This window comes from Nyctereutes procyonoides, unplaced genomic scaffold (assembly GCF_905146905.1).
Source record: "Nyctereutes procyonoides isolate TBG_1078 unplaced genomic scaffold, NYPRO_anot_genome, whole genome shotgun sequence".
NCBI classification, from domain to species: domain Eukaryota; kingdom Metazoa; phylum Chordata; class Mammalia; order Carnivora; family Canidae; genus Nyctereutes; species Nyctereutes procyonoides.
In genome coordinates, this window is record NW_026575134.1 from 19,017,134 (window position 1) to 19,043,872 (window position 26,739).

At 40.4% G+C, this 26,739-nt stretch overlaps 1 protein-coding gene and 1 long non-coding RNA gene across 3 annotated transcripts in view; one reads left to right on the forward strand and one right to left on the reverse strand.

Moving 5' to 3' along the window:
• The window catches only part of MAGI2 (membrane associated guanylate kinase, WW and PDZ domain containing 2), a 1,298,069-nt gene extending 1,289,540 nt beyond the window's left edge, over positions 1-8,529 (reverse strand). The window contains 1 exon segment of the mRNA XM_055301214.1: positions 8,133-8,529. Within this exon segment, the coding sequence (XP_055157189.1) occupies positions 8,133-8,433 (301 nt within the window). The 5' untranslated portion in view covers positions 8,434-8,529.
• A 784-nt stretch (positions 8,530-9,313) lies between these two features.
• On the forward strand, positions 9,314-26,036 carry LOC129494348 (uncharacterized). Of its 2 annotated transcripts, none has more exons than XR_008661330.1 (2): positions 9,314-9,487; positions 25,665-26,036. It is a non-coding gene; the product is annotated as an uncharacterized LOC129494348 (long non-coding RNA). The 2 variants fall into 2 exon arrangements; XR_008661331.1 differs by lacking the exon at positions 9,314-9,487 and adding an exon at positions 19,468-23,901.
• The last annotated feature ends 703 nt before the right edge of the window (positions 26,037-26,739 follow it).

Consider the following 26,739-nt stretch of genomic DNA (forward strand, 5'->3'; position numbering starts at 1 on the left):
ATAATTTAACTTATTTTTAAATTCTTCTTTAGAATTGTAATATACCTTATAGCATGTTGGATCCAACATCTTACTCTGAGACATCTAAATCAATAAAAATTAAAACCACTTTGTAAATATCTTATTAGGATGATGAATAAGCATGCCCATTGTCCCTGCCTCATCTTTTGTTACCTTAACATTAGAGCATTATCCTAGGCATTATGTAGTCCATCAGCCACTTGGCCATGCAAATAAAAATAATCAAATTCCAAACTATTAAAATCTGGCTTCTCATTATAACTTTTTAAGGACTAATATATGAAACATAGAAATCATCTGGGTACTTGACTCCATTATGTCTTTATGGTCTCCCACTCTCAGAGCTAAGAAGGGTTAAAAAATATTAGTCACAACTGAAGATTAATAGGTGGGTATGCAGGCTTTTCGGCTAGATTTGTCATACATAGCATAATTTTATGTAACTCTTTCCCTTAAAAAAAAGACTATATCCTTACATGCATAAATATCTTTCTGGGACTATTGATTTTAAAACTGGCATTAAACCTTAGTGTTTGAAAAAGTGTATGTGCCCCCAAATTCATGTATGTGTGTAATTCCCATGTATATAAAGAAGCAAAATAAATCTGCTGTTCACTAGAGTAATCTCCCACACTGAACTGAAGAAAAAAAAGCATAGGCACTTTCAACCAGAGGCAAAGGAGATTCCAGTACAGATGTTTCAGTAAGAAACACAGTAAGAAAGAAGGTTTTAGTGCTTTAACTGCAGATAGGTGGGAGCATCTTGATAACATTCTTGCTCTTCTAGAGAGGGATCAACTTCTTTCTATTGAGGCTCCAATCCTAGCACCAACAAAATAATCCAACCCCTAGGCACCTAACTTGCTAGAAAGGCAAGATTACAGTTATTCCTGGTCAAGATGCTTTTGGAAATAAGCCAAGACTTTTGAGAGGTTTAGGACCCTTTAAAAAGCCTAAATGCTGGTTACTTTTCAAAGAAATTTTAACTAGTAAAGAGTTGCTGTAACATCCTTACAACATAGAGTGCAAAAGTAAGGCAAACTGGGATCAGCTGTTGACTAATCAGAAGGCTTCAGAGATGTAACCCTGGACATTTCATATACCTACAACCTGCTCATGCTTGCAATCCAGCTAATCAAATTTTGACCAAGTTTAGGTTATATTGCTAGATATTCTGTGGATTTCTACAGCACTTGTTATCCTTGTATTGAGGTACATTCTAGCTAAGTATAAAACTTCCTATACACAGCAATAGAAATCACTGGGATAAGCAACACTGCTCACCCCTAAAATGAAAAATAAATGTTAAAAAATATTTTTTACAACATTTTTACTCAGAAATTAAAGTGAAAACCACTTTTATGCTACTCCAAATCTGACATTTGGGAAACTCATGTTTTATGAAATTTCTTAAAACACAATGTAATGTGATAAAAGATGAATAAAATATACTTTTTAAAATTAAACAAGTTGGCTTCTTTCTGCTTATTTCACAGAGTCATTTAATAAAATCTATGGTTATTTAAGGAAAAATCTGACTTCATATGCACAAATTTCACTATAGGCAGTTAAGAGGTTCGAAAAAATTCTTCCAAAAATTTGTCATTAGAAAACTGAGTATCTGGGGATGCCTGGGTGGCTCAGTGGTTGAGCGTCTGCCTTCGGCCCAGGACGTGATCCTGGAGTCCCGGGACTGAGTCCCACATCTGGATCCCTGCAGGGAGCGTGCTTCTCCCTGTGCCTGTGTCTCTGGCTCTCTCTGTGTGTCTCTCATGAATAAATAAAATATTATTTGTAAAAGATTAATATATATAGAATATCTTTTATTTGAAACTAGAAAACTATTTCTTTCTGTCGCGTATTTGTTTTTGGCTATTACTAGATATATAATAACTTCCATGTTTTTGACAGTGATTTTTTTTAAGTGGGTCAAAATAACTGAAAATGACATAAAACCTTACATAGATTCATATAACAATTACAAATAGTAATGTATTCCAAGATAGAGCAGCCATATAATTATGAATTTTAGAAAAAATCCAATCACTTATTTAAAATATCTACTCATTATTGAAAATTAAGACACTGGATGCATTTGAGTGAATATTCAATCAGTTGTCAAAGAAAAAAAATATTTTCGGTTTCTTCCAGACTATCCAAAACAATCAACATCATATACTACATTTAATACTAATTTTTAAAGTTTTTTAAAAATTTATATCTGGAAATTTTTTAGAAGAGGTGATAATGTGTCAATGAAATGCAATAATGGAACACTGAAATAATGGAATTACTAATTCTCTGATGATGTGAACATTTTATAACACGTTATAGCAGATGCATGTCTTTTACTAATTGGATTCAGTAATTATGAACCTATTATTAATTTATCTATATAATGTTAATTAAAGTTTACTTTTATTAAAAGAAATACCACATCAGTCCTTACTGGAGATGGAAGAGAGTTGGGAATGATACGAAACAAATCATTTTTAAAAGGTCACACTACTAAAAAATTTGTAAGACCCTGTTCCATGTTTTTGTCACGTAAATAGATTGTAGCTAAGAAATATTTTTTAATTTAATATTAGACACTGGAGCTTCAAGGTAGAAGTTTCTATTGAAATCAAGGATAGGATTAATTCAACTAAAATTCTAAAATCATTGCGGGGCTGATGGTAAATATATTATTGGTTGCTTCATTTTTAAAAGTGTAATATGGAGAATTACTTACATTGAACTACTGACATTCTCGTAAGTGCAAAGTAAACTCCATGCTGAATTTTTTTGCATTTTTATTATATATGGTGGACTGTGAACACTTATGAATTATATGTTTTGCTTTACGAGGTACCTGATTTCTAGCTGAGAAGTAAAAGTTCACCCTTAAAACAGGATTCTTGTGTCTAAAACAGTCACATGTAAAACGTATAAATAAATTCCTAAACTTAAATTTGTGAATTCTAATAGGATTTCAAAGTTTGTCAAGCCTAAAGTGATGGATTCATACAACATAAACTACTGAATGAAAACAAACAATGGCTAAAATATGAAAATAAATATAAAACACTGATCTTTACACATAAAGGCGGCATCAGTTGGAGTTCTTTTTAAAAGGTAAAAATATGTTCCATTCCACTTAACGGCGTTCTAGTCACATTAATGCTCTACATAGAAAAGAATGTATTTTACTCTACTCTCTCAAGAATAGAAACTTTACTCGTTACTACTTTACTCTTTCAAGAATAGTACATGAAAATTAGGCAATCATTGCATATATTTCAGTTAGTCTTCAATAAAGAGTAAAATACTTTTAAAGTTAAAAACATTTCATATGTCACCAGCTCAAAATGACCAATATGTCTGGAATAACAATTATTTGGAACAATACTTACCTAAGGTCTATTATCAGCCAGGCACTATCTTATATAAATACATTATTTACTTAATATTTTCAAGGTACCGGTGCTACGTCAGTCTAGATAACTTGTGTAAATAGCCCATGCTAAGTGGCATACTCAAGATTCAAACCCAGGCAGAGGTTAAACACCCACTGTTCTATCCTACCTCTAGCGGGAAATGATTTAAGCAAGGTCTGCTATGCGTTTGAAAGCCACCGTTTAAACTATAAGCAGTTGGGGTTGTCAAATGTGAAAACTTTTTGCTAATTATGAGAGTGAATGTGTGAGTTTCAAGAAACTAAAAAGGAAAGCGAGCATAATAAATATGCCAAAAGATCACACAGTATAAATGTTAAGAGCTGAGGCTGTGGCACTTAAATACTTCAGCTGTGATTTCATCCTGAGATTACTCTCATTCAAAAGACACACATAAAAAAGCAGTCATATTTAACATTCAAGGTCATACCATTTAAATTACGTACATACACCAAAAACTATAGTAGCACCATCCATAAATTATGCCCAAAGATAACAACTATCTCATTAACCTGGTTCTAAAACATTGAAGATACTTTATTCTAAAATAACCAACTAATCAAATTGTTCTAACAATTTGATTGTTTATTGGTAAATAAAATCCACATACCTTAAATTTTTACGGAGGAAAGTCAATCTTTATTGGAGAAAATTTGACATAATTTGCTTTTACCTTTCCAAATAAAAAGCAGCATAGAGGTTTAACTGTATGATACTAGCCTGAAGTCAGTCAAGAAGAAAGCATGACTCTTAATAAATGTGGATCTACTTTCCTTTGAAAACGGCTTTGAAAGGAGCAATAGGAGGGAAAGCAATGTACATCTCTAGAACTGAATTTCAAAGGCCTTGTTTGGCCCTTCTTCCACATGGGAAGAATTAGAAAACTTTTTGCCTTTTACTTTCCATTGTAAGATCCTAAATGGGAAAATAAGTCCAGGCTATGTAGGTCTCCATGTAGGATTAGATGCAGTAGCAGCCACAGTGCAAGAAATGTAGGACACAATGGTCTATGTAACTGGCTGCTGTGAACTTTAGTGGCAAACTTGAAAAAAGAAGGAAAGAAGAAAAGAAAGAAGAAAGAAGAAAGAAGAGAAAAGAAAGAAAAGAAAAGAGAAAAGAGAAAAGAGAAAAGAAAAGAAAAGAAAAGAAAAGAAAAGAAAAGAAAAGAAAAGAAAAGAAAAGAAAAGAAAAGAAACCTTTACCACTTCAGCACAGATCTCAAAATCACTTCAAGACACTTCCTTCAACTGGTTCTGCTGCATTAATGAGATTGTGGAACAGAACTGCTAACCTAGAATTAAATGCTTTGGTGAGAAGAGCATTATAAACTAAAAAGCCAGAGTTTATAAAAAATAATTGGATGTGACGATAAATGGTATTTTTCATCACTGTGTGGATTAAAAGCAGCTTAAATTAAAAATGGAATCCCTTGAATTCATTCAAATGGTTTTAAAAATGGTTTTAAGGACATGTAAATGATGTAGGAAAATTATGATACATCTACTTTGTCTAGTAGATCTTAAAATCCTACTAGTTCGCTTCCTTTAAAATCGTGATAATTTAAAATTATGAAAATTTAATAATAATAAATAGAATTGTTAATAGAATAAAATAATAGAAGTGTTAAATCACTGTATTGTATACCTGAAACTAATATAACACCGTGTATTAACCGTACGAGAATTAAAATACAAAACTTAATAAAATCTTCAAAAATAAAAAAAACACGGTGCTGATAGAAAAAATAAATAAAAGTAAAAATGAAATAAAATAATTTCAACTATAATGTCAAATTAGCCAAACAAGTAAATAAAAATAGGGTAAATAGTGCAATTTTATCTGGTACACTTCTTATCAATATTCTTGTTATTTAAACGTTTCCCTTTCTTTGGAAAATCTGCCTTAGTTTACCTGATTATGAATGTAGCTTTTGCATAATTCACAATGTTTAAATGAGTATTCAGAAATCAATTATCCCATTCATACTTTAAAACTACAACTTCTTCACAGACCCTGTTTAAGTTTTTCAGCTATGCTAGTTTATTGACTCATTATAAATAAAAATACTGAATCAAGAGCTTCTAAATTGTCTAAGTAGGAAGTGAAATCTGAGGTAAAACCCAAGAGACACAGGCACCATTATCTAACAGTATGGAAATTTTGCTTTGCTTACTATGATCAATAAAATAAACCTATATGTTGTTTGGCAAGGAAAAGAATGATTTCAATAAAGGAATAGCATGTATGAATCATCATATTTAGAAGAATATACAAGAAGATTATATTTTTCCACGAAAGTTAAGGAAAGCACTTTTTTTTTTCTTTTTTGATCAATAATGACTCAGGACGTGAATCAGGTTCCCGGGGACTCTGAACATCATGACTTGCATCAATCATCAATGACCAAGTGAAGCCCAGAACTGAGAGTGAATACAGAAAGGAGAGAGATTTTTCCCTATATACCCTATATATATCACTTTATATTTGTATGTTCCCTGAGTTCTAAAAGCGATGATCTTTCAAATAAAATATTATATAGAAGTTGAGTGATCAGAGAGTACCTTGGATCAAATCATTGCAAGATTTAAATAACATCTAGTCCAGGCCCCATCCTACATAGGACTCATGGCATCTGGTCATGTTGGCCTCTTCATAAAGACCCCAAATGACAGGGAGCTCATGAATTCACAATATAGCCCAAGATTTTTGGAAAGTTACGTTAGAAAGCTCATCTTCTTATCCTTCATCTTTCTCTTTTTTTAGAAAGCTCATATTTTTCATGTAAACAAAGACGTTTGTTTCATGCTTTACAAATTTCTATGAATTTATCTTACTTTTGCCCTGTGGAAGTTTTCACCGGATAGTCAAAATTCCTTTCCTTATTTGCTAGCCTTTCCATATATAATGATAGCTTTCATGCCCTCACTTTTCCAAGCCTTCCTATATGGAATAGATCTGTGATACCGATTGACCTGCCTCTCTTTCTTTTTTTGGACACATTCTTGCTGCTGCTAGAGTCAGTTTGCCGGGGTCCTCCTCACCATGCGGTGCTCAGAAAGAAGACAACACTAAAATGTGGCCACCACCGCCAGTGGCAGTGGGGCCGTCACCTCATTAGGATGCTGTCATTAGTGGGGTCTCACAGCGCACCGCCTGCCGCTGCCACCGACCCATCCAAATGCTGAGCTGCTGCCAGGCAAGGCGCGGTCAGGAAGGACTCTACCCTGGGAACTACCGCCCTAACACAGCATCATGACACCAAATAGGTTCACACGCATCCCTCCGAGCCTCGGCACGGTAGCGAGAGAAGAGCCTGCCTTCCTCCCAAACTCCGAGATGCTCGTGCGCGCAGCTGTGAGCTCCGCGGGCCTGGAGCGGGCGGGCGGCCGGCAGCCCCGGCAGCCCAGTGAGGCCGCTGTCCTGTGCGGCAATTTGCACTTTAGAAATTTTGCCCGAGACTTCTTTTTCCCTCGTTGACTTTTTAAACGGACGTCATGGAGCGGACGGTCCCCCAGGAGGGTGTCCTGGGGTGGTCGCCGGGTCCGGGCGGGCTGCGCGCAGGCCCGGGGGCGGGGGCGGGGGCGCGGGCGGGGGCGCGGGCGGGGGGGGCCGGACCGGGTGCACGTGCGGGCTCGGGGCGGGGGGCCTCGCGGGCCCGGGGCCGCCCTCCGCCGGGACCTACTTGCTCTTCTGCAGAGCCGAGCCCATCGGAGCCCTGCAAGCTGCGGCGGCCGCGGCCCGGCACGACCTCCGGGGAGGCCCGGGGACCCAGGCCGGGGCGCCGGCCCCCGCCCCCCGCTCCTCTCCGGGGCGCCCGCCTTCTCGAGCCTTCTGCGGCCGCCGGCCGGGAGCGCCCGTTAGTCAGGGCGCACGTGACGCGCGGTGCCCACATGATGCGCGGGGGGGGGGGGACACGGGCCGACCGGGAAAAGTTCGCGGAGAGCCGGGCGAGCCCCCGCGCGCCGCGCCCCTGCCCTGGCCGTCTCCCAGCCGCCCCGAGGGCGCCCCGGGCAGCGCCTGCGCCCGCCCCGAGGCTCCCGTGCACCGCGGGCCGAGCCCCGACGCGCAGCCAGGCGCCCCCGGAGCTCGCGGGCGCCGCCGGGGTCCCGCAGGCCGAGCGCCTTGCAGAGCGCGGCTGCCCGTGCGCCCCCCGCGCCCCGGGGCGCCCCCCGCCGGCCCCGTCGTCTGCTCCCTCCCGCCCCGGGGCGCCCCCCGCCGGCCCCGCCGTCGTGCTCCCTCCCGCTCCGGGGCGCCCCCCGCCGGCCCCGTCGTCGTGCTCCCTCCCGCCCCGGGGCGCCCCCCCCCGGCCCCGCCGTCGTGCTCCCTCCCGCTCCGGGGCGCCCCCCGCCGGCCCCGTCGTCTGCTCCCTCCCGCCCCGGGGCGCCCCCCCCCCCCGGCCCCGCCGTCGTGCTCCCTCCCGCTCCGGGGCGCCCCCCGCCGACCCCGCAGTCGCCCCCTACCCGCCCCGGGGCGCCCCCCCCCCCGGCCCCGCCGTCGTGCTCCCTCCCGCTCCGGGGCGCCCCCCGCCGACCCCGCCGTCGCCCCCTACCCGCCCCGGGGCGCCCCCCCCCCCGCCGGCCCCGCCGTCGTGCTCCCTCCCGCCCCGGGGCGCCCCCCGCCGGCCCCGCCGTCGCCCCCCTCCCGCCCCCCGCGCGCTCGGGCGGCCGCGCTCACCTTGCTTGACACACTTGAGGCGGAGGGGGTCCTTGCAGTGCTTGATGACGGCCAGCACGTCCCGGATGGTGAGCCCCGCCACGGGGGTCTCGTTCACCTCCAGCAGCAGCTCCTCCGACGCCAGCTTGCTGCCGCTCTCGTAGGCCACCTTGCCGGGCTTCACCTCCCCCAGGTAGGGGAACTGCCCGTTCTCGGCGCCCCCCTTCAGTTCGAAGCCCAGCTGGCCCTCCGGGTTCCTGCCAATGACACTCTCATGGACTTTGCTCGTCCAGTGGCTTTTCTTTTTCAAGCTTTTGGACATGGCAGTGGGGTGGGCGGCCTCGGCTCCCGAGGGGCTGCTGCGGGGCAGGGGGAGGCGGGCGGGGAGCCCGGGGGAGCCGGGGCGCCGCGCGGCGAGGATCAGACTTTGCCTTCCTGCCCCTCTGCCCGGCGCGTCCCCTCGTCTCGGGACGGAGCGTGGATGCTGCGGGGGCGGAGGCGGGGACGGCGGGCCGGGGCCGGGGCCGGGGCCGGGGCCGGGGGCGGGGGCGGGGCGGGGGCGGCTCGGCCGGGGCTGCTGTCCCTGGAATGACACTCGGGGCTGTGGCCCCGCAGCGGAGGAGCGCGGCGGCGGCGGCGGCGGCGGCGGCGGCGGGCTGGGCGAGCGGGAGCGGCGCGGCGGGCGGGGGGCGGGGGCGGGGGGGGGCGCGGGGCCGGGGCCGCTCCTGCGCGCGGCGGGCGGGGGGGGGGGGCCGGGGCCCGCGGCAGCCGCAGTGGCCGCGGCGAGGTCCGGGGCGCGTGTGCGTGTGCGCGCGAGTGTGAGTGAGTGTGCACTAGTGGGGCCGCGGGGGGGCTCGCCGGGCTCGCTCCCTCCCTCCGCAGCTTGACCCGGTAGTGAAGGCGGAGAGAGAGGCAGGCTGGGCCGCGGGCAGCCTACGGGAGGAGGCGGCGCGGGGTGGGGACCGGCCGCCGGGAGGCCGCGGGGAGGCCGCGGGGCTGCGCGGGCGCCCGGACGCCCCGACCCGCGAGGTGCCCCGGGGAGGGCCGCGCAGGCGGGCGGGGCGCGCCCGGGACGCGCCGGGCGGGCGTCGCCTCCGCCTCCGCCCCCCCCCCCCCGCCGCGCTCCTCGCCGGACTCCCGGGGCGAGGGGCGGGGGTCGGGGCAGCGCATCCCGGGGGGGGGGGGGGGGCGGGGGGCGGGCTCGCGGGCTCGGGCCGCTGCCGCAGGAGGAGGCCCACGCGGGTCGGCCCCGGGCACCAGGGGCTCTGCGCGAGCTCCGCACCGCGCCGGGGCCCCGGGCCCACCCGCTCCGGCCCCACCGGCCCCGGCCCCACCGCGTCTGCAGCCGGCGGAGAGGCGAGGACCAGGGCGCCAAGGTGATGCTCATTTTCACTCATCTTAAATAGGATGTTAGTGAGTTTTAAAATTCCAGGAACTGGTAAATGAATTTCATTTGCTTTATTTCAAAATGATACGTTTGAGAAAGAAAGAAAGAAAAAAAAAAAAAGTTGCACGCCCACTCTTCTCTTTAGAGCAAAGCTTGAAAAGCACCGAGCAGTTCAGGTCTTTGATGTCTGGGATGAGGAGAGTGGGAGGCAAGTGCCGTTGAGAACGTGCGTGCAGGCCACCCAAACAGACCAGATTTGGATTCAGGCTTTGCTGGGTAACTAGAGTGTGATCTTGACCTGACTACTTGACCTTTCTGAGCCTCAGTTTCCTTATTTGCGAAATAGGATTAAAAGTACTAAGCTGATAGGACTGCGATGAGGATCAATCAGGTAATGCACACAAAGTGCTGCCTGGCACAGGTGGGGAGGCACCCAAAATAGTGATTTCCTTCCTCTTTTTCTCTCAAGTATAACTCACTATTTGGGGAAAACGGGTATTGAATTTAGTCGTAACTGGAAAAGATTTTAAAGAAAGATGAATTATTTAAACCTGTGTCCCCCCCCCCCCCCTTGGGAAGATGGATCCACAGTGAGTTGGCTCCTGCTGATGAGGATTATTCAGCGAGCCAGGGCAGTGTCAGGGTCTGAAATCAGAGCTGAAGGCAATGCCCAGGAAGGGGCAAGACTTTGGGGAACATGGCCCAGTCTCACCCAAACAAGTTGGGGTTTAGCATTAGGAGATACAGACCTACATGGAAATTAAAAATGAAGACTGAATATGTATTTTCAAACACCAATTGCAAACTGACACGTATGGGTAAATACTAATATTTATCAAGTTCTAACCACGTGCCAAGTGTCGTACTATAGGCTTTACATTTGCTTCTCCCAACGTCCTAATAAAGTAGGTATTATTGATCATCCCCTTTTACAGATAAGGAGACTGAGGCATACAGAGATTAACTTTTGCAAGACCTCAAATTTAGTCAGTGCTGGAGCTAATATTAACACCCAAGTGTTTTGGCTTCAGACGTCATCTCATTCACTGCATTGTGCTCTCCTCATGCACTTACCATGTGTCATACCAGTGATCAGTCCATAGTGTCCCCAGAGGTCGGGTCTGCAGTTTATTTTAAGAGTAATTAAGGGGGGAAATGGACTCGGAGTTTGGCATAAAAGCATTTCCCCCTCAACAGCTGAGGAGAGTCACTGAGGTACAGGCCAACAATTCAGTGCCTCTCAGTTCCTTATTCATCTTCTCTGCCCTGAATTGTGATATTTAGAGCTAGAACCTATAAACATTGCTTTGTTCTCCGTTGGCCCAGTGTTCGGGTGTGTCAGTAGAAGGTGCTGGAGGGACATTGCGTAAAAAGACAAAGGCCTCTTCTTGGTACCAGTGCTTTTCTTCTTGTGGCCTGCTCAGTGAGGGGCTTTCTGGCCAGTGGTGTGCAAGAGACCAGTGTTTTCACTACTTTCAGGAAGTTTGGCTAGTTCCCCAGTGTGTGGCTTCCCAGTAAGCCTTGCTGGCGTCCCAGTGGGTGGATTCCTAGCAAGTTTCACCAACACCTCAGCTGGTGGTTTCCTCACCAACCCAATCTGTGACGCTTCAATGGATTTCGTTTACCATTAGTTGGGCCACAGCCACATTATCTCCAATACGGTCTGACTCACTAGCTTGGTAGCACAGAGGAGAGGAATGGGGAGAAGGGTTCTTCTAGTTTACTCCCTGAGCTGTGGGGTACTTTGTCACGGCCCGGAGGTCCTGGTGGCCCCCTGCACCACTACTGTGTTTGTTGGTGGTCTCCTCTCCTAGTAGTCACTCCCTTTTCACCAGCTAATAATTCCTCATATTAGCTTTTCCTTGTTTCAGTTATTGTGTTATTTCTGTCTCCTGCTTGGATCTTGACTGCCTAGGCGTAGAGGAATCCTGGAAAGCCATCTAGGGACTTGGAAATCGGGATCCTGCCGATAGCTGTACAACACTGACTCACTTAACCTCTCAGAACTTGTCCCCTCATCTGTAAAAAGAAGGCGATGATACATATGACAAGGTTGTGTTAGCATCATGCAGAATGTGAATGCATTTTAAATTCACTTAACTGTGGTAGCAGGAAAGAAGATGGGGATATTTTCTTTAAGAAGAAAACTCACATGTGTTCTGAGGACTTGTTAGATTTTTTCCTGGGAGTGAAGACACAGCATTTTCTGTTAGATATATTGCCATCAGATAAATACGTTATTGGTTGCTGGGTGACTTTGCTAACTTTTCAGAGACGAAAGCACATAGTAGCGACTCCCAAGTTGTTCAGGTTTCCAGCACTATGAAAAATATGACTGAAATCACAGTAATTTTGAAATGCTAGATTCAGACTAATTTGATTACTTCCTATTCTGGTATCCTTCACATTTTGCTTCATCTCTTCTTGTCTCCTTTACCCTTTCTGAGTTTGATGCCTGTGTCGAGAAAGAACCATGTCACTGCTGAGCACTCTGTGCAGAATATGGCACTAGATTTTGCATGCTATTAAAAATAGTTTAGGAATCTTAAAAACTGAAGAGAGAAAAGCATTCTCATCACTTTGCACATTCTCTGGTACAGTGTAAATGCCGAGAAGAATTCACCTAATGACAGATATGTCCAAAGTGATGTTGCATAAAATTACGTTAGATGGCTACCACTTTAATTTGATTTTTATCTTCAGTACTAAACGATTGTCTCTTTACACACATAGTAATGTCTTAAGGACGTGGAATGCAGAAGAGCATATTGATGAAGAAAAGACAGAATGATCTTAGTGAGGACGGAGGTTAAGAAAGAAGTCAGACTCTTCAAGAGCGTAGGCCAAGGTCTGAGAGGTTTTCCTGGTGATGATAGTGGTAACGGAGGATAAACTTGACCCACTCCATAATTTGTCTGTGGCCATTCCTATTATTAAACCCCCTTTCACTTCTGCTTCATTATTCACACACAAAAGTGCTAACCCATACTTATAAGGTAGATTTATTTAGCATAATACCAATGGGACGCCTGGGTGGCTCAGTGGTTGAGCGGCTGCCTTTCGCTCAGGGCGTGATCCCCAAGTCCAGGGATCGAGTCCCACATTGGGCTCCCGGCATGGAGCCTGCTTCTCCCTCTGCCTGTGTCTCTGCCCCCCTCTCTCTCTCTCTCTGTGTATCATGAATAAATACATAAATCTTAAAAAAATAATAATGATACCAAGCTTCTCAGACTTTTCTATCAAAATATCTTAATGATGATATACTCACCCACCCCCCAGCCAAGAGTAATCTTATTTTTTATGAGTAATCTTATTTGAAGTCTTTAGTTTTTATCTAAAAATTCATATGAATTTTCTATTCTGAAGTCAGTTCATATTTATATGGATATAAAATATGAGTTTCCCCCACACTTTACCTATAAGATGTTCCAGGAGGATTTACTGTGTTTCTCTGCTGGTTTCTTGGCCCAGCCTAGTGACTCCGTGGGTCCCTATAGCTTAAGTACAATGACTGGATATATAAGCCCAAGTCCTGGAGAGAGAATTTGGGCTAGAAAGATAGATGTGGGGACACTTTGAAACCTTGGCTCTTTAGCCTTACCCAGCACTGTGCTAAACATAAAAAGAGAGAAACCCTGAACTCCAGTTTACAAAATCTTTTAGAGGGCAGAGAAGAGAGGAAAGATCAGTGAAAAAAGATTATATTGCAAGGACAGGATTGAATGGTGAGAAATCAGTCTTTTTGAAGTTGACGAAGGGAAGGTTCAGGGGCTGAGATGCCGCCAAGCACTTGTACAGAATTGCATATTTCATTTGTGGCTTACCAACTTGCATTATAGTGCTGATTCTCCTCACCTGAAAACCTCAAATATTTTGATAACTGTAAGTTTTAGGTTTATATCAATTAAATTTACAGAGGAGGGCCAGAACTGTTTCATGTAAGTCTAGATTTACTGTTTATGATTGTGCTTCTGCATTTCTTAGAACCATATTATTATGTTTTAGTATCAGTTATAATATTGGGATGGAGCATATGGTTCAGAGTCTCCACATCTCAGGGAATTTCTCTCAAATGACACTAGGAATTAGTCACCAAGCCCTGTGCAAAAGATCCGGAAATAGGTAAAATATGACTACTTAAGTCTGTGAGGGTATTAGATCATTTTAATTGCTAGAAAGTTCTGAATGATGTGACTTTGGTCCTTATTAAGCACCATTTTGTGTGAAGTGCCTGGACTATACACGATATATGAAGTGGTGAAAGAGAACCGCAAAAACATTTAAATAATTGCTTCACCTTAAACAGAGTTCACAATGTGTGGAGCAATTCAACTGGCTCAATAAAAGAAAACGTGATAATATTTTTTGTTGTCGTTCTGTGGCTTTAAAGTCATGGCAGTATTTTTTGGTAAATGATAATGGGTACTTTAGTGAAAACTCAAGCTTGATACTTCTGCTACCTATTCAACATATGCACAACACACAACAGGTAATACTGTATTTGGATCTGGAAACCTATACCTTTTTATGCAGAGTGCTATCAGGTATACTTCTTAAATGTCAGTATCTGAATTTATCTTTCTTTTTATTGTTTTGCTTCTTACCTAGTTCTGTGCCTGTCAAACTTTTATCACCAGTTCACATTCTACTAAACTCAAAAAAGTTATTTTCATACCTTTTACACTTTTAGGCCCTTCTTACCAGACTTTTTTAAAACTCTTCAGAAATTCAGGTACTTCAATTTCATGCCATCAAGTAGCTATATGTGGTGCCTTCTTTTTCTTATTTGAGTGAGTAGTTCAATTGCTGTCACTTTATACTTTGTAATTCTAAATCTTTTAAAACCATCTTGCCATTTTTTTCATTCATTCATCCTTATAGAAAACTCTATAAAATAATCTCTTACTTTCTAGTTGCTTTTCTCTCATACTATTATCCTTTCTCTTTCCCAAATGCACATCTAAATTTATCCTTTTTTTCCATAATAGATCTTCAGTTGCTCATCAATTCGCATCATAAATTTTAGAATAAAATACCCTATGTGTATTTTTAATATGATATCTACTGCCCATATTCTAATCTTGCCTATTTTTTAATCATTTTTGTTGTTAATTTAAACTGACAATAATTTCCATTACAAGGAATAAGCACAAAGGGATAGCATTATCATGGACTCGATTTTATCAGTAGTGAACAATCTTTAGGCATAAAGAAAATTAGGAAAGAAAGTCAACATATTCTATTTTGAGATAGTACGGAACAGTCAGATGTGTTTTCTAGTCTTTGGAAAAGCACATTTATTCAAAGAAAACTTCATTATGTTTCCTCCGCCAGATTGCTGAGAAACAAAAATGCTGATGAACTATTGGAGGCAATGAGAATATAATTATAATCATACTGATATTAATAATTTTGGGTTTTTTTTTCAAGATTTTATTTATTTATCTATGAGAGACAGAGAGAGGCAGAGACACAGACAGAGGGAGAAGCAGGCTTGCTCGATCCCCGGACCGAGGTCAAGCCCTGAGCCAAAGGCAGACGCTCAACCACTGAGCCACCCAGGCGTCCCTAATTTTAATAATTTTGAAGCCTCTCCAAACACTTTTCCGTGTAGTGTAGTTTGCTTTTAACCATTCTGAATGTCATGTATGCTTTTCAGAATATGATGAATGCTAGTGATCTTATCCTGTCCTTCTGCCCTCCCCGTAGATGCACATATACATGTAATCTTCCAAATATTACATATCACTTCATGTAATTTTTAAATTTGCTGAAGCCCAGTCATTTGCTTGGATATGGAATTCTTTGGAAGTCCAGCGTAGGGTGCCTGGGGGGTTCATTTGGCAAAGCATTTGCCTTCGGCTCAGGTCATGATCCCAGGACCTGGGGTAGAGCCCCGCTTCTGGCTCCCTGCTCTGTGGGGAGCCTGCTTCTCCCTCTCCCTGCCACTTGCCCTGCTTATGCGCTCTCACTCACTCTTCTCCCTCTCTGTCAAATAAATAAAATCTTTAAGAAAAAGAAAATTCCAGCCTAAATAAATCTCTTCTGTAGTTTAAGTATAATCAGCTGAAAGTAATCTTGTCTACTGAACTCCTATGAAATGCTACATGATCCTTTTCATGACATTTCTTTCTGCCTTTTATTATAACATTAGATTTATCTCAGCCTCACATCTAAGCTATAACTTCTTTGAGAGCATGACTAATTTTTGTATTCCTGACAGAGACTGAATGAATAAAGGAGAACACAGTGCTAGGGAAAAAAGTAACACATAACATACATATAATTTACTATGAAAATGTATCTATTATATTAAGCCCAGAATTAACCGATGCTACTAAAGTAAGCCCAAAATTTAAAAAATGTATTTCAAAAGATCAAGGCAGCCAGAGGTTTAAGAAGCTGTTAATGTTTTGAGACAGTTGTCTCCCATTTTGGCTATTGAGAAGCTTTGTTAAAGAAGGACTCTAAGGTTCTTTAAGAGAAAATTGTAGTTTAAGATGGGTCATAGAATAATTTGAAATCATTTAATTCCCTTAGACCATCTTAATCTTCCAACTTACCTCAATTAAATTATAGGGCAATTCAGAGGTTTGGCAAGCCATTCTCTGTAAACTCTGAAGAGAGGTGGACTTCAGAGGAGTCACTAGAAGATGGATAAAAAGCAAAGTTATCATGTGCTTTCAAACGAATGTACTCCACAAACTATAGACCACAAAAATTAGGACAAGAAGAGAAAGAAGTGGTAACATGAAGCTAGCTAGCATGGCTTCATAAAGAACAAGCCAAACGCACATTTTTGTTGATAAAACATGACTTGCTTGTTGTGGGTCCATTTTAGCTAAATCATTAAGCATTAATGCCATCACCTCTTTTCTAATATCGGCAATGAATACTCAGGTCTCCATCATCAGTGTAATATCTTCAAGTGACTTCAGTTTGCAAATGCTCTGTTAGCACATTCTCCACATCTGGCTTTACCAGGACTGCACATAACAGGCCTATTACTTAACTCTCATCAGCACTTTCAATATCTCATATGCTCATTCGGTCAACTGCTCCCATTGTTGCTTCATTTTAATTTTGTGGGATCACCCCTGATCCTTTTTCAAGACATCTTCTAAGCCTTTTCTTAAGTAATTCACTGACTCTAAAGATGTCAGGTATTTTAAGACCACTGTCACAATTTTAAGATTATAAATGTATAAATGCAAATTTAATCAATACCTGTTCAATGCAAAATATACTTTGTGTAAAAAAACTATACTATGAAAAAGCAAATATGAAAACCATGCATTTTAAAATTTTACACAAATGTTTAATAGATTTCAGACTGTGTTATTTAAAAACAATTATGAATATTTTACCTACAGTTAATATTGTGATACTGGTCAATTAGTTATATTTGGTCTGTATTTAAATGAATCCCTCCCAGTTTTGAGACTTAATGAAAGAATTTGCATATACTAAAGTCATTAGTGCCATTTTATTTCTTTTAAAGATTTTATTTATTTGAGAGGGAGAGCAGGAGCATGATGTGGGGAGGAGCAGAGGGAGAAGGAGAAGCAAACCTGAGCAGGGAACCTGATTCAAAGAGGGGGATCAGTCCCAGGACCCTGAGATCATGACCTGAGCTGAAGGCAAATACTTAACCAACTGAGCCACCCAGGTACCCCAGTAATGACTGCCATTTTAATAAAATTTCAAAATTTTGAGAACATGTTTTTATTACAATATAATTATGCTTTCTGCTTTAGGCCATATTTAAATTTTTATTTCTATTGTCAACAGTGTCTTGATAGGAGAACTAGAAATAAAGAAGTAATTCTTTCATTTAGTAGCAATACTTTGGGGATTTTTTTGGCTTTTTTTAAATATTTTTTTATTGAAGTCCAATTTGCAGGCATATAGTATGATACCCAGTGCTCGACTCATCAAGTGCCCCCTCAGTGCCCGTCACCCAGTCACCCCATCCCCCTGCCCGCCCACCTCCCTTTCCACTACCTATTGTTCATTTCCCAGAGTTAGGAGTCTCTCATGTTTTGTCTCCCTCTCTAATCTTTCCCACTACAGGGGAAAGGAGGGAAAATGAGTGAGGGTTTTTTTTGTTTTGTTTTGTTTTGTTTTTCTAAATCAGAATTGAAGAGGTAAAGGGTCTTCTGCACTTGGTAATTTGATTGGGTGACTGCAAGAGTTCAGGGACTCATGTCTTACAGACCACAAGAAGAATAAACATTGCATTTTCCTCTTGAAGGCCCTAAAATATTTTAAAGGATGTCAGTTTATATTGAAACATTCCCTGGAGCTCCCACTTTAGCAAGAAGCTAAATAAAAGAAGTTTTAAGTTTTCCCAATACTAATGGAGATTTACTTTCTAGCCCTTTTCTCTGGAGACAAATGTAGGTCTCTCCTCAAGGGTAGAAAGATTTGCATTGGATTCTAAAGGCTAGAAATACCTTTTCTGCTCTCTCCAAAGTGTTTCAGTATGTTTTGACATACTGCTTGATGATTTTGCATTAGAGATTTATCCTTTTTGAGATAATAAAATGCAAATATCTCTGAAAGGCTTTCTTCTACTTTAGTCATATTCATATGGCTACTAGTGAACAAAATGTGTTTATATGGTACAGGATAAAAGGAAGATTGCCAGCCAACAAATCCCTAGAGTCTGTACTACATTAAATGTTGCTTAGCAATTTCCACAATTTTCTCAATCTAGTTTACTAATAAAGACATTAGAAATCAAGGGCAGGTGCATATGTTACATGAAGTTGTGAAAGTGGTATTTATTCTATGTTTCTAATCTCTCTATATTGATTAAAAAACGAAGGAAATGGCAGGTTCATAGGTGGTGTGGTAAGGTGGCAATAATTTATGTGGATAATATAGAAAGGTGTTTCCTAGGAGATAATTTTTATTTATTTATTTTTTCTTTAAAAAATTAATTTTATTTATTTTTTTTCTTTAAAAAATTAATTTTATTTGATTCAGAGATACAGAGCTCGTGTGTGCACGGCGGGGGGGGGCAGAAGGAGAAAATCTCAAGTAGACTCCCCACTGAGTGATCTCAAGACCCTGAGATCTTGACCCAAGCTGAAACCAAGAGTCAGACAATTAACTGACTGAGCCACACAGGCACCCCTCCTCCTAGAAGGTACATTTTAGGCAAGGCCTTAAAATGAGGTATAACACCCAGTTATGAAAAAATCTGTGGGAAGGAATTTTCAGACAGAGAAAAGAAGTATTTAGGACCTGAAGTATGGAACGTGACTTGTCAGAGACTAGGTAATTTTCATTTACATTATTTTATGCATTTGATTTTACTACTCAGGTTAGTCTATATAAGGGCTTCCACAAATTAGACCCTGCTTGAAATTTAATTCTCGCCTGATCCTTTCTCATCATGCTCCATGCTAGTCGGTGCCTCTGTGACTTTGTATAAGCTGTTTCTTTTGTTAAATAGCCTCTCATTCATTTGTTCTTGGCTGATAAACTGACTCATCTCCTAAATTGCATTTCAAGCACTCCCTCTTTTAGGAAGCTTCCTCTCATTCTCTTTTGCCCACCATCCCTAGTTACTCAAGTAACTTGACTTGTGCACTTGAGACACAGCTTTGCATTTATTGATTTACATGTCTGCTTTTATCACTAGTGGGTTTCTTTAGGACAGAGACATTGTTATAATTCATCCCTAGTACCTATGGTCTGCCATAGTAGTGGTAATATAGTATACAATATTAGTAGTATATAGCAGACACTCAGTAAATCGTTGTTAAACAAATCAGTGGGGTATCTTTTTTGTTGTTTAACTTAATATGATAATTGTCTTCAGAACAGTTTCCATGACATACTTATGATAATTAATAGCTATAAACTAACTCTTCACTATATTCTTTAGCCACTAGGATGTTTATCATTTCATTTCAAAGCAAAAAGATGTTAAAGAGAGTTTGTATTTAATGCAAACAACATTCATGGAAATATTCTGAAAAGATTAATTTCTGGCATACAGTTTTCAATTCAGTTTTTTGTTTAGCATATTTGTAATAGATTTTGAGCCTACTCTAAAAAATGTTGGCATTGAGAACTAGGTAGTATTTAATGAAAATCATGATTTAATAGCATGTTTTATGTGGTTTGTTTCTTTTTATGTTTACTTAATTTTTTTAAGGATTTTATTCATTCACGAGAGACACAGAGAGTGAGAGACGCAAAGACATAAGCAGAGAGAGAAGCAGGCTCCCTGCAAGGAACCTGATGCGGGACTCGATCCTGGACCCGGGATCCTGCCCTGAGCCAAAGACAGATGCTCAACCATGGAGCCACCCAGGCGTCCTGGCTTGTTTCTTTTTAATTTAGAGTAGTACAGTTATATTTGAGATCTTCATTACATTTTATTTACCAGAACTCAATGTTCTTTCTTAACTTGGAAACTAAGGGCTTTTCCAATTCTTAAACGCCTGGCAGAAGTAGAATAGCTGGATGAGAACCTGGGAAGAGAAATTATGGAGGATGTGGCGAAAAAGTGGGAGGAGAATATGGACATTTTGGCAGCACCAAACTTGAAGAGATGACAGAGGGTATAGCATTAAAGTAACCATGCAGAATTGGAAATACATGACTTAGCGCTTCCCCTGCCCCAGGAAATTTCAAGTATACTGGCACGTGCTCAGTGTCTCCAGAGGTGTCTGAGTGATTGGCCTATGTTCTAGGCTTTATCCTAATCAGGAAGATGCTTCCACCCTGTTGGTTCTCCTTGACGTCATTAGGGATACAAATGTGCGATGCAAATTTATTGAATGAACTAAGCTAATGAATAAATACATAAGCCTTTAATATCAGCCCCCTATTTATTTGTCTTTAAAGTTCATATCAATACATGCTCCTAGATTCTTATTTCATCTAATGGGATAGAATCTACTACTAATGTTCTTTGTTTTGATGCTCAAATGATTTGCTTTGCCCTGTAGGGGCTCCTTCAAGATGGTTTGCTTATCCTTTTGAAACATGCCTTTGATTATTTGAATACTTTTTTGCTTCCTTATATAACAAAATATTACAATTTTATCTTGCTCTTTCTCTTCCTCAGTTCTAGAATTTGCCTTTCCCTCCCCCCCAGGGAACCCTATTCCTTTTAGTGGAGAATCATATTTAGAAACCAAGATATGAAATTTTGGCTTAATTGTTGTCATTAGTGGGTTATTATTTCTAAGCCCTTTCAGTGGGCAGAACTAGGAAATGTATATAGAGGCATTTCAAGTATATTTATATATATTAACAACACATATATTAAAAAATTATTTCAAACTGATACTTCCAATTAACATCACAAGTCCCTTTACTTTTTATCAGAAGAGAGAAATCATTGGCTTAACATGAACAAAACACTAGCATTTGGGAGATTTTTTACAGAGAGAAAGAGAGAGCAAGAAGGCACAACTAGGGGAAAGGGCAGAGAGAGGGAGAAGGAGACTGCCCGCTGAACAGGGAGCCTGACTCAGGTCTCAATACCAAGACCCCAGGATCATGACCTGAGCTGAAGGTGGATGCTTAACCAACTGAGCCATCCAGGCACCCCAAAATAATAGCATTTTTGAAAGAACAGTATTTGTTACCTATATAAAATGGGCCTGGAAAGTAATAATATTGATCTCATACAAAGCCCACTGAAATATGTTTCATTAATATTTAAACATAATGTATATTAGAATCTTAGATATCAGAGGGAGAGGGAGACATTTTCAAATTCTGATCTAGATGTTATACAGTAGACTTGCAGTGTTGTTCTGGATCTGTGTTAGAATAGAAAAAGAGATCGTGGGGCAAAAACTTGTCTTAATCCTTCAAATGTTGTTAACCACATAGAGAAAGCATATTAAGCATACATTACACCCAGAATCTTGAAATGAATGCATATTTATGAGAGGAATATAAACAAACAAGGAAGTGGTACAGTGAGACACTGACATAATGCACTACCTACTTGGGAAAAATACTTTTTTTCTCTTTGGATAAATACAGATACAATACTAGCCATTCCACTTAGCAGTAGCTTGACTACCAACATGAATAACTTGTTCAGAGATGAAGAGGAGGAGTTGTGAACATCTAAACATTAGGATTTGCATCATAATAGTGCTAGGACTACATATTCTAACAGAATTTTCTCCCAGCATGTCTTGGAGAACTTTTATCCAATGGTCTGTGTCTCCCCTACTAGTTTGAAAACCAAAGCCTCTCTCCTTGTTTTACTAATCCCAAAGATTAATTCAGTTGAAGTCCATGATTTTTCTTTACTGGTTCCTTTGCTTTATCTAGAAAAATAAAATGTAAAAAATATAATTTGGCAGGTTGAAATGTGTTTTCTGTAGTATAGTAAAACAGTTCATTTTAATACTGCATCATATATGCACTTGCTAAACATTGCATTGTAATGAATTAATGACCAGAAAATAATGTAAATACATGTGTATATATTTGTGTAATATGTGTTAGCTTCAGAAATCATTTTTTAAAAGTGAATACCTAAGGGGCACCTGGGTAGCTCAGTCGGTTAAGTGTCTGACTCTTGAGCTCAGCTTGGGTCTTGACCTCAAGGTCACTGAGTTCAAGCCCCACTGAGTTAAAAAAAAAAAAAGGAAGACCTGAAGAAGCTATGACTATAATTTAAAACATGTTTTGACCAGTGTTAGAAGGAAAAATTAATTAACAACGATTAAGTAGTTATATGTGATATACACCATGTGTATTGCATCTTATTTAATTATCAAACAATATATTTGCTAAAGCTGCCATTCCCCCATTTTATGGAAGAAGAAACTGAGATTACATACTTCATTAAACTTGGTCAACTTCTTGTAACTAATACTAGTGCTTGGATCAAGCCACATATTTTTGACTCTAGACCCTGTATTCTCTTGAGGGCATCTCATAAAGCTTTTCACTGCCCCTGCCCAAAAACAACTTTTGCTAAATTGATTCTTTGCTTCTTGATCTGTAAAAGAAGGATGTTGGCCTCTCTTAGTGATCTCCATGTTTTTAATAAGCAATAAATAACATTCACCACACATAATAGTTTCTCTGTTCTATATTCATTATTGCAAAACAACTATGGCTCAGTGATGCTTTGAACTCAGTTTCAATTTTATAATTTAAAACACATTTGTATACATATGAAAATACCAGTTGTGACAAGAGAATAGAAAGCTTTGTTTTGAAAGTAATTTGTAACTGACAGTTGACCATAGACATATTGCAAAGGTGGGGGCCACATACAGGGGTAAAAGTTGGCCTGGAGTTATTTTTTTCTATTTCTTTCTCTTGTAAAACAGTTGTAGCCGTTACACATTCTTATTGAAGTAGAATTAACATACAGTGTTACATTCATTTCAGATGTACTATATGATGATTCAGCAATTCTGTACATTACTCAGTGCTTATCATGATAAATGTACTCTTAATCCCTCTCATCTATTTCACCCATTCCCCTTCTCTACCTCCCCTCTAGTAACCACTAGTTTGTTCTTGTATTTAAGAGTTTGGTTTTTTGTTTGTCTTTTTTTATTTGTTTGTGATTCAACAATTTTATAGACTACTTAGTGCTCATCACAATAAATGTGCTTTTTTTCACCCATTCCCAACCCACCTCTGTAACTACCAATTTTTTCCTATATTTAAGAGTCTGGCTTTCTTTTTTGGGGGGAGGTCTCTTCTTTTTTCTTTGTTCATTTGTTTTGTTTCTTAAATTCTACATATGAGTGAAATCACATGGTATTTGTCTTCTTCTGATTTATTTCACTTAGCATTGTATCCTCTAGGTCCATCCATGTTGTTGCAGATGGCGAGATCTCGCTTATTTTTATGTTCCTCCACATTATATTTATCCATTCATTATGGATGGACACTTGGGTTGCTTCTGTATCTTGGCTATTGTAAATAATGCTGTAATAAACATAAGGGTGCCTGAAGTCATCTTAAATGAACTCTATCCAAAAGGACTGCCTAATAAGCAATGGGATTCCAAAAGAGAGTCTATGAAGACATGAACCTGCTGAGAACCAAATCACAGTGAACTGTAGGTGAGAGATGCCTACCAATAAATGGAGAGAGAAGTAAATAGTCTGAGGAATCCTGCAAGGAACTGAAACACTGTGCAAGGGGGGGGGAACAAGCCCCAGCTTTGATACCTGTCAAACTAGACAGCAATGATGGTGACCAATAAAAGTACCAGCAGGCAGGAGTTTTCCTACACCCTCATCTCTCCACCATCTTGAACCCTGTTGTGATCAGAATCAGTGCAAGTTAACAACTGATACAAAGAAAGACAAGTTGGGAAAATAGAGGAATATCTATCCAAGCCACTCTGTATACTGCAGGCCTGCCTTCTGTTGCATGACTGATTAGGTGAGTGCAGAAGCTTTAATTTTAAATGAAGCTTGTAGTTTTTATTATACTCTGGCTGTACCTATCACTTTCAGAATTGAAATAGTTTAAGTAACTAGAGTACCAGTGGGATTTTTATTATTTAAGACAGCTGTGGGACACCAACCAAGATTTTATCCAGGGGAAGGAAAAGAATTACCCTATGGAGCACACTTTAATGGACATTATGAGACAAAAAGTTACTTAATGATTTCATTTGGCAATTCCGTTCCTTCAGAATAGCATCATAGATTTATATATCCATGTATCATATGTCAAAACATACACATTTATCTTTATATGTGCATGTATCATATGGAACACGTTGCCTTTTGCAAAGTTTATTGTTTTTTAGAAATTCTTACTTGATTATTCCCTTAATTACATTTCTTTATATTCTCTCTACCTAAATTCTTTAGCTATAAGCAAAGAAGGGTCAAGTTTTTATATACAATATTCTATGTTTTTCTTTATAATTGGAGAAAATATTTTATCTAAACCCATGTGCCCATGATATATGACACCCCATCATATTTGCATGTGAATGTTTATAAAGTGCAAATCATCTCAAATCACAGGATCAGAATTAGATTTAAAAAAATGTATTCAATAAGATGTGTAAGATGAGATAGAATTAATTCTAATTGAATTCACAGAGGATTTGAAATTAGATGTAAATCTGTAATATTGTATTACATTAAGTATGAATTAGTATTTGATTTGCATTCAGAAAAATGTACTATGTTCACTTCTGAGAACCATTTAGACAGAACATTGGAACAGATATCTGATCTTTATTTTCTCTTCTTCCCCTGCCACCTAAATTTTATTGAAAAGTCTGTCCAACCTGATTATCAATATTAAAGACTAGTTTTGAGAAATCCAGAGAAATTAATTACATTTTAGTCAGAGATAGAATACAGTAAGAAGTATTTTTATGTATTGAAAACAACGTCTCTCAAGAGGTAACAATTTTAATACCTAAACACTAACCTAACAAATGCTGAATTTTAGGTATTAAGGCTAGAAAAGATACACAGAACACAAGAGTTTCTTGAATAAATGTTCCACATTTAGCTTAAAGAATTCATTTAGAACTTGGGCATTAAAGAAATGTTATTTGAAACTGATATTGGTGATTAACTTAGAAAATCTTTAGAATTTGGATTTAGGTTCTATGATTCAGAATTTAGGTGTTATCCAAAGGAGATTAGTATTGGACCCTAAATCTACCATTTAATGAGGTGTATTAAAAAAAATTCTGGCATTAGAATAAAAGCTATGTGATGTCATTCTTACTACTATGATGTAGGTAATAAAGTTTATAAAATGTGTATTTATATTATTTCATTATTTACCTTGACTATTCATAAAAAATAAAACCCCCAATTATAGCATAAATGAATAGTTATTAATATTTAGTATTACTTTGAAAATTGAGACGGCTTAACATTACTGGTTGTAATTATATAGCATTCTGAATTCAGTGAATCCTTTGACAGTTCTAATTTCCTACCTAAGAGCTCTTCTCTGCTACTCCCTTGCTGACAGGACCTCTTTTTGTTCAGGTTGGCAATGTTCCCAGATAAAATACTCACCTCCTCAGTTTCTGTTGCAGCCAAGGGTTGCAAGGTAACAAGAGTGTAGGCAATGAGATACAAGTGTATTTCTGTTAGAGATTTTGGGTATTACTTTTGTTTTCTAATTAATACAGACACTCTTTTTGTCCTTTTCTCTTTCTCCAGCCTACAACACAACTGAAGAGGGAGAAGCCATCATGCCTCTATGATTAGACAAGTCTGAAGATAAAAGCTTCACTGTGAGGATAATGGAACAAAGTGCTAGAATGGGCCTGCACTCCCTTGCCTTAGACTTGTGGAAGGAAAATAAAATGCTGTTACAAGTTTAATCCACAGAGATGGGCTTCTGTTTCCTGCATTTCAATACATCACAGTTCATAAATTTATATAATTGGCAAAAGTATCCATTTTAAAGATTAACAGATACCTAACTCTCAGTTAAATCTCAGAAAAATAGATTTTTAATCCGTTGTGATTTTGAAATTGATCTCTCAGTCTTTCAGCCATCAAACTATTAAATACATTTAAACATTGTTATTCATTGTTAGAGTGAATCCTGTTATTTTCTAAGTGTATTATTGTATGTGTGCCCACACACAGGTGTGTGTGTGTGTGTGTGTGTGTGTGTGTGTGTGTGTGTGTGTGCGGGCGCGTGTATGTACATATACTCAGGGAGCCTGAAGGAACCAATATTTATTTTATGAAGCACTCAATGCTAGTTCTCTCTACTCATTCTTTTCTCTTTTTTTAGATTTTATTTATTTTTTGAGCAAGAAAAAGGGCAGAGGCAGAGGAGAGACAGATTTTCAAACAGACTCCACACTGAGCGCAGAGCCCAATGTAGGGCTCCATCTGATGATCCTGAGATCATGACTTGAGCCAAAACCAAGAGTCGGACAATTAAACGACTAATTCAGATGCCCCCTTCTGACTCATTCTTTAAGCCTCTGCATTCAATACCCACTGCCTTCGGGAATAAATCCTTATACAACCCGTTAAAAATGATCTAATGATTTATTTATCTTCGATTTATCATTGGAGGTTAGTGTGTGTGTGTGTGTGTGTGTGTGTGTGTGTGTTTTGACCCATTTACTTGTTTGTATACCTACTTTCTTGAGGTTTGTATCATAAATGAATGCTGAATTTTTGTCTAATGCTTTTTTCTGTATCTATGAGGTAATCGTATGATTTTAATCATTTCATTGATGTGGTGTATCACACTGTCTGATTTGTGGATGTT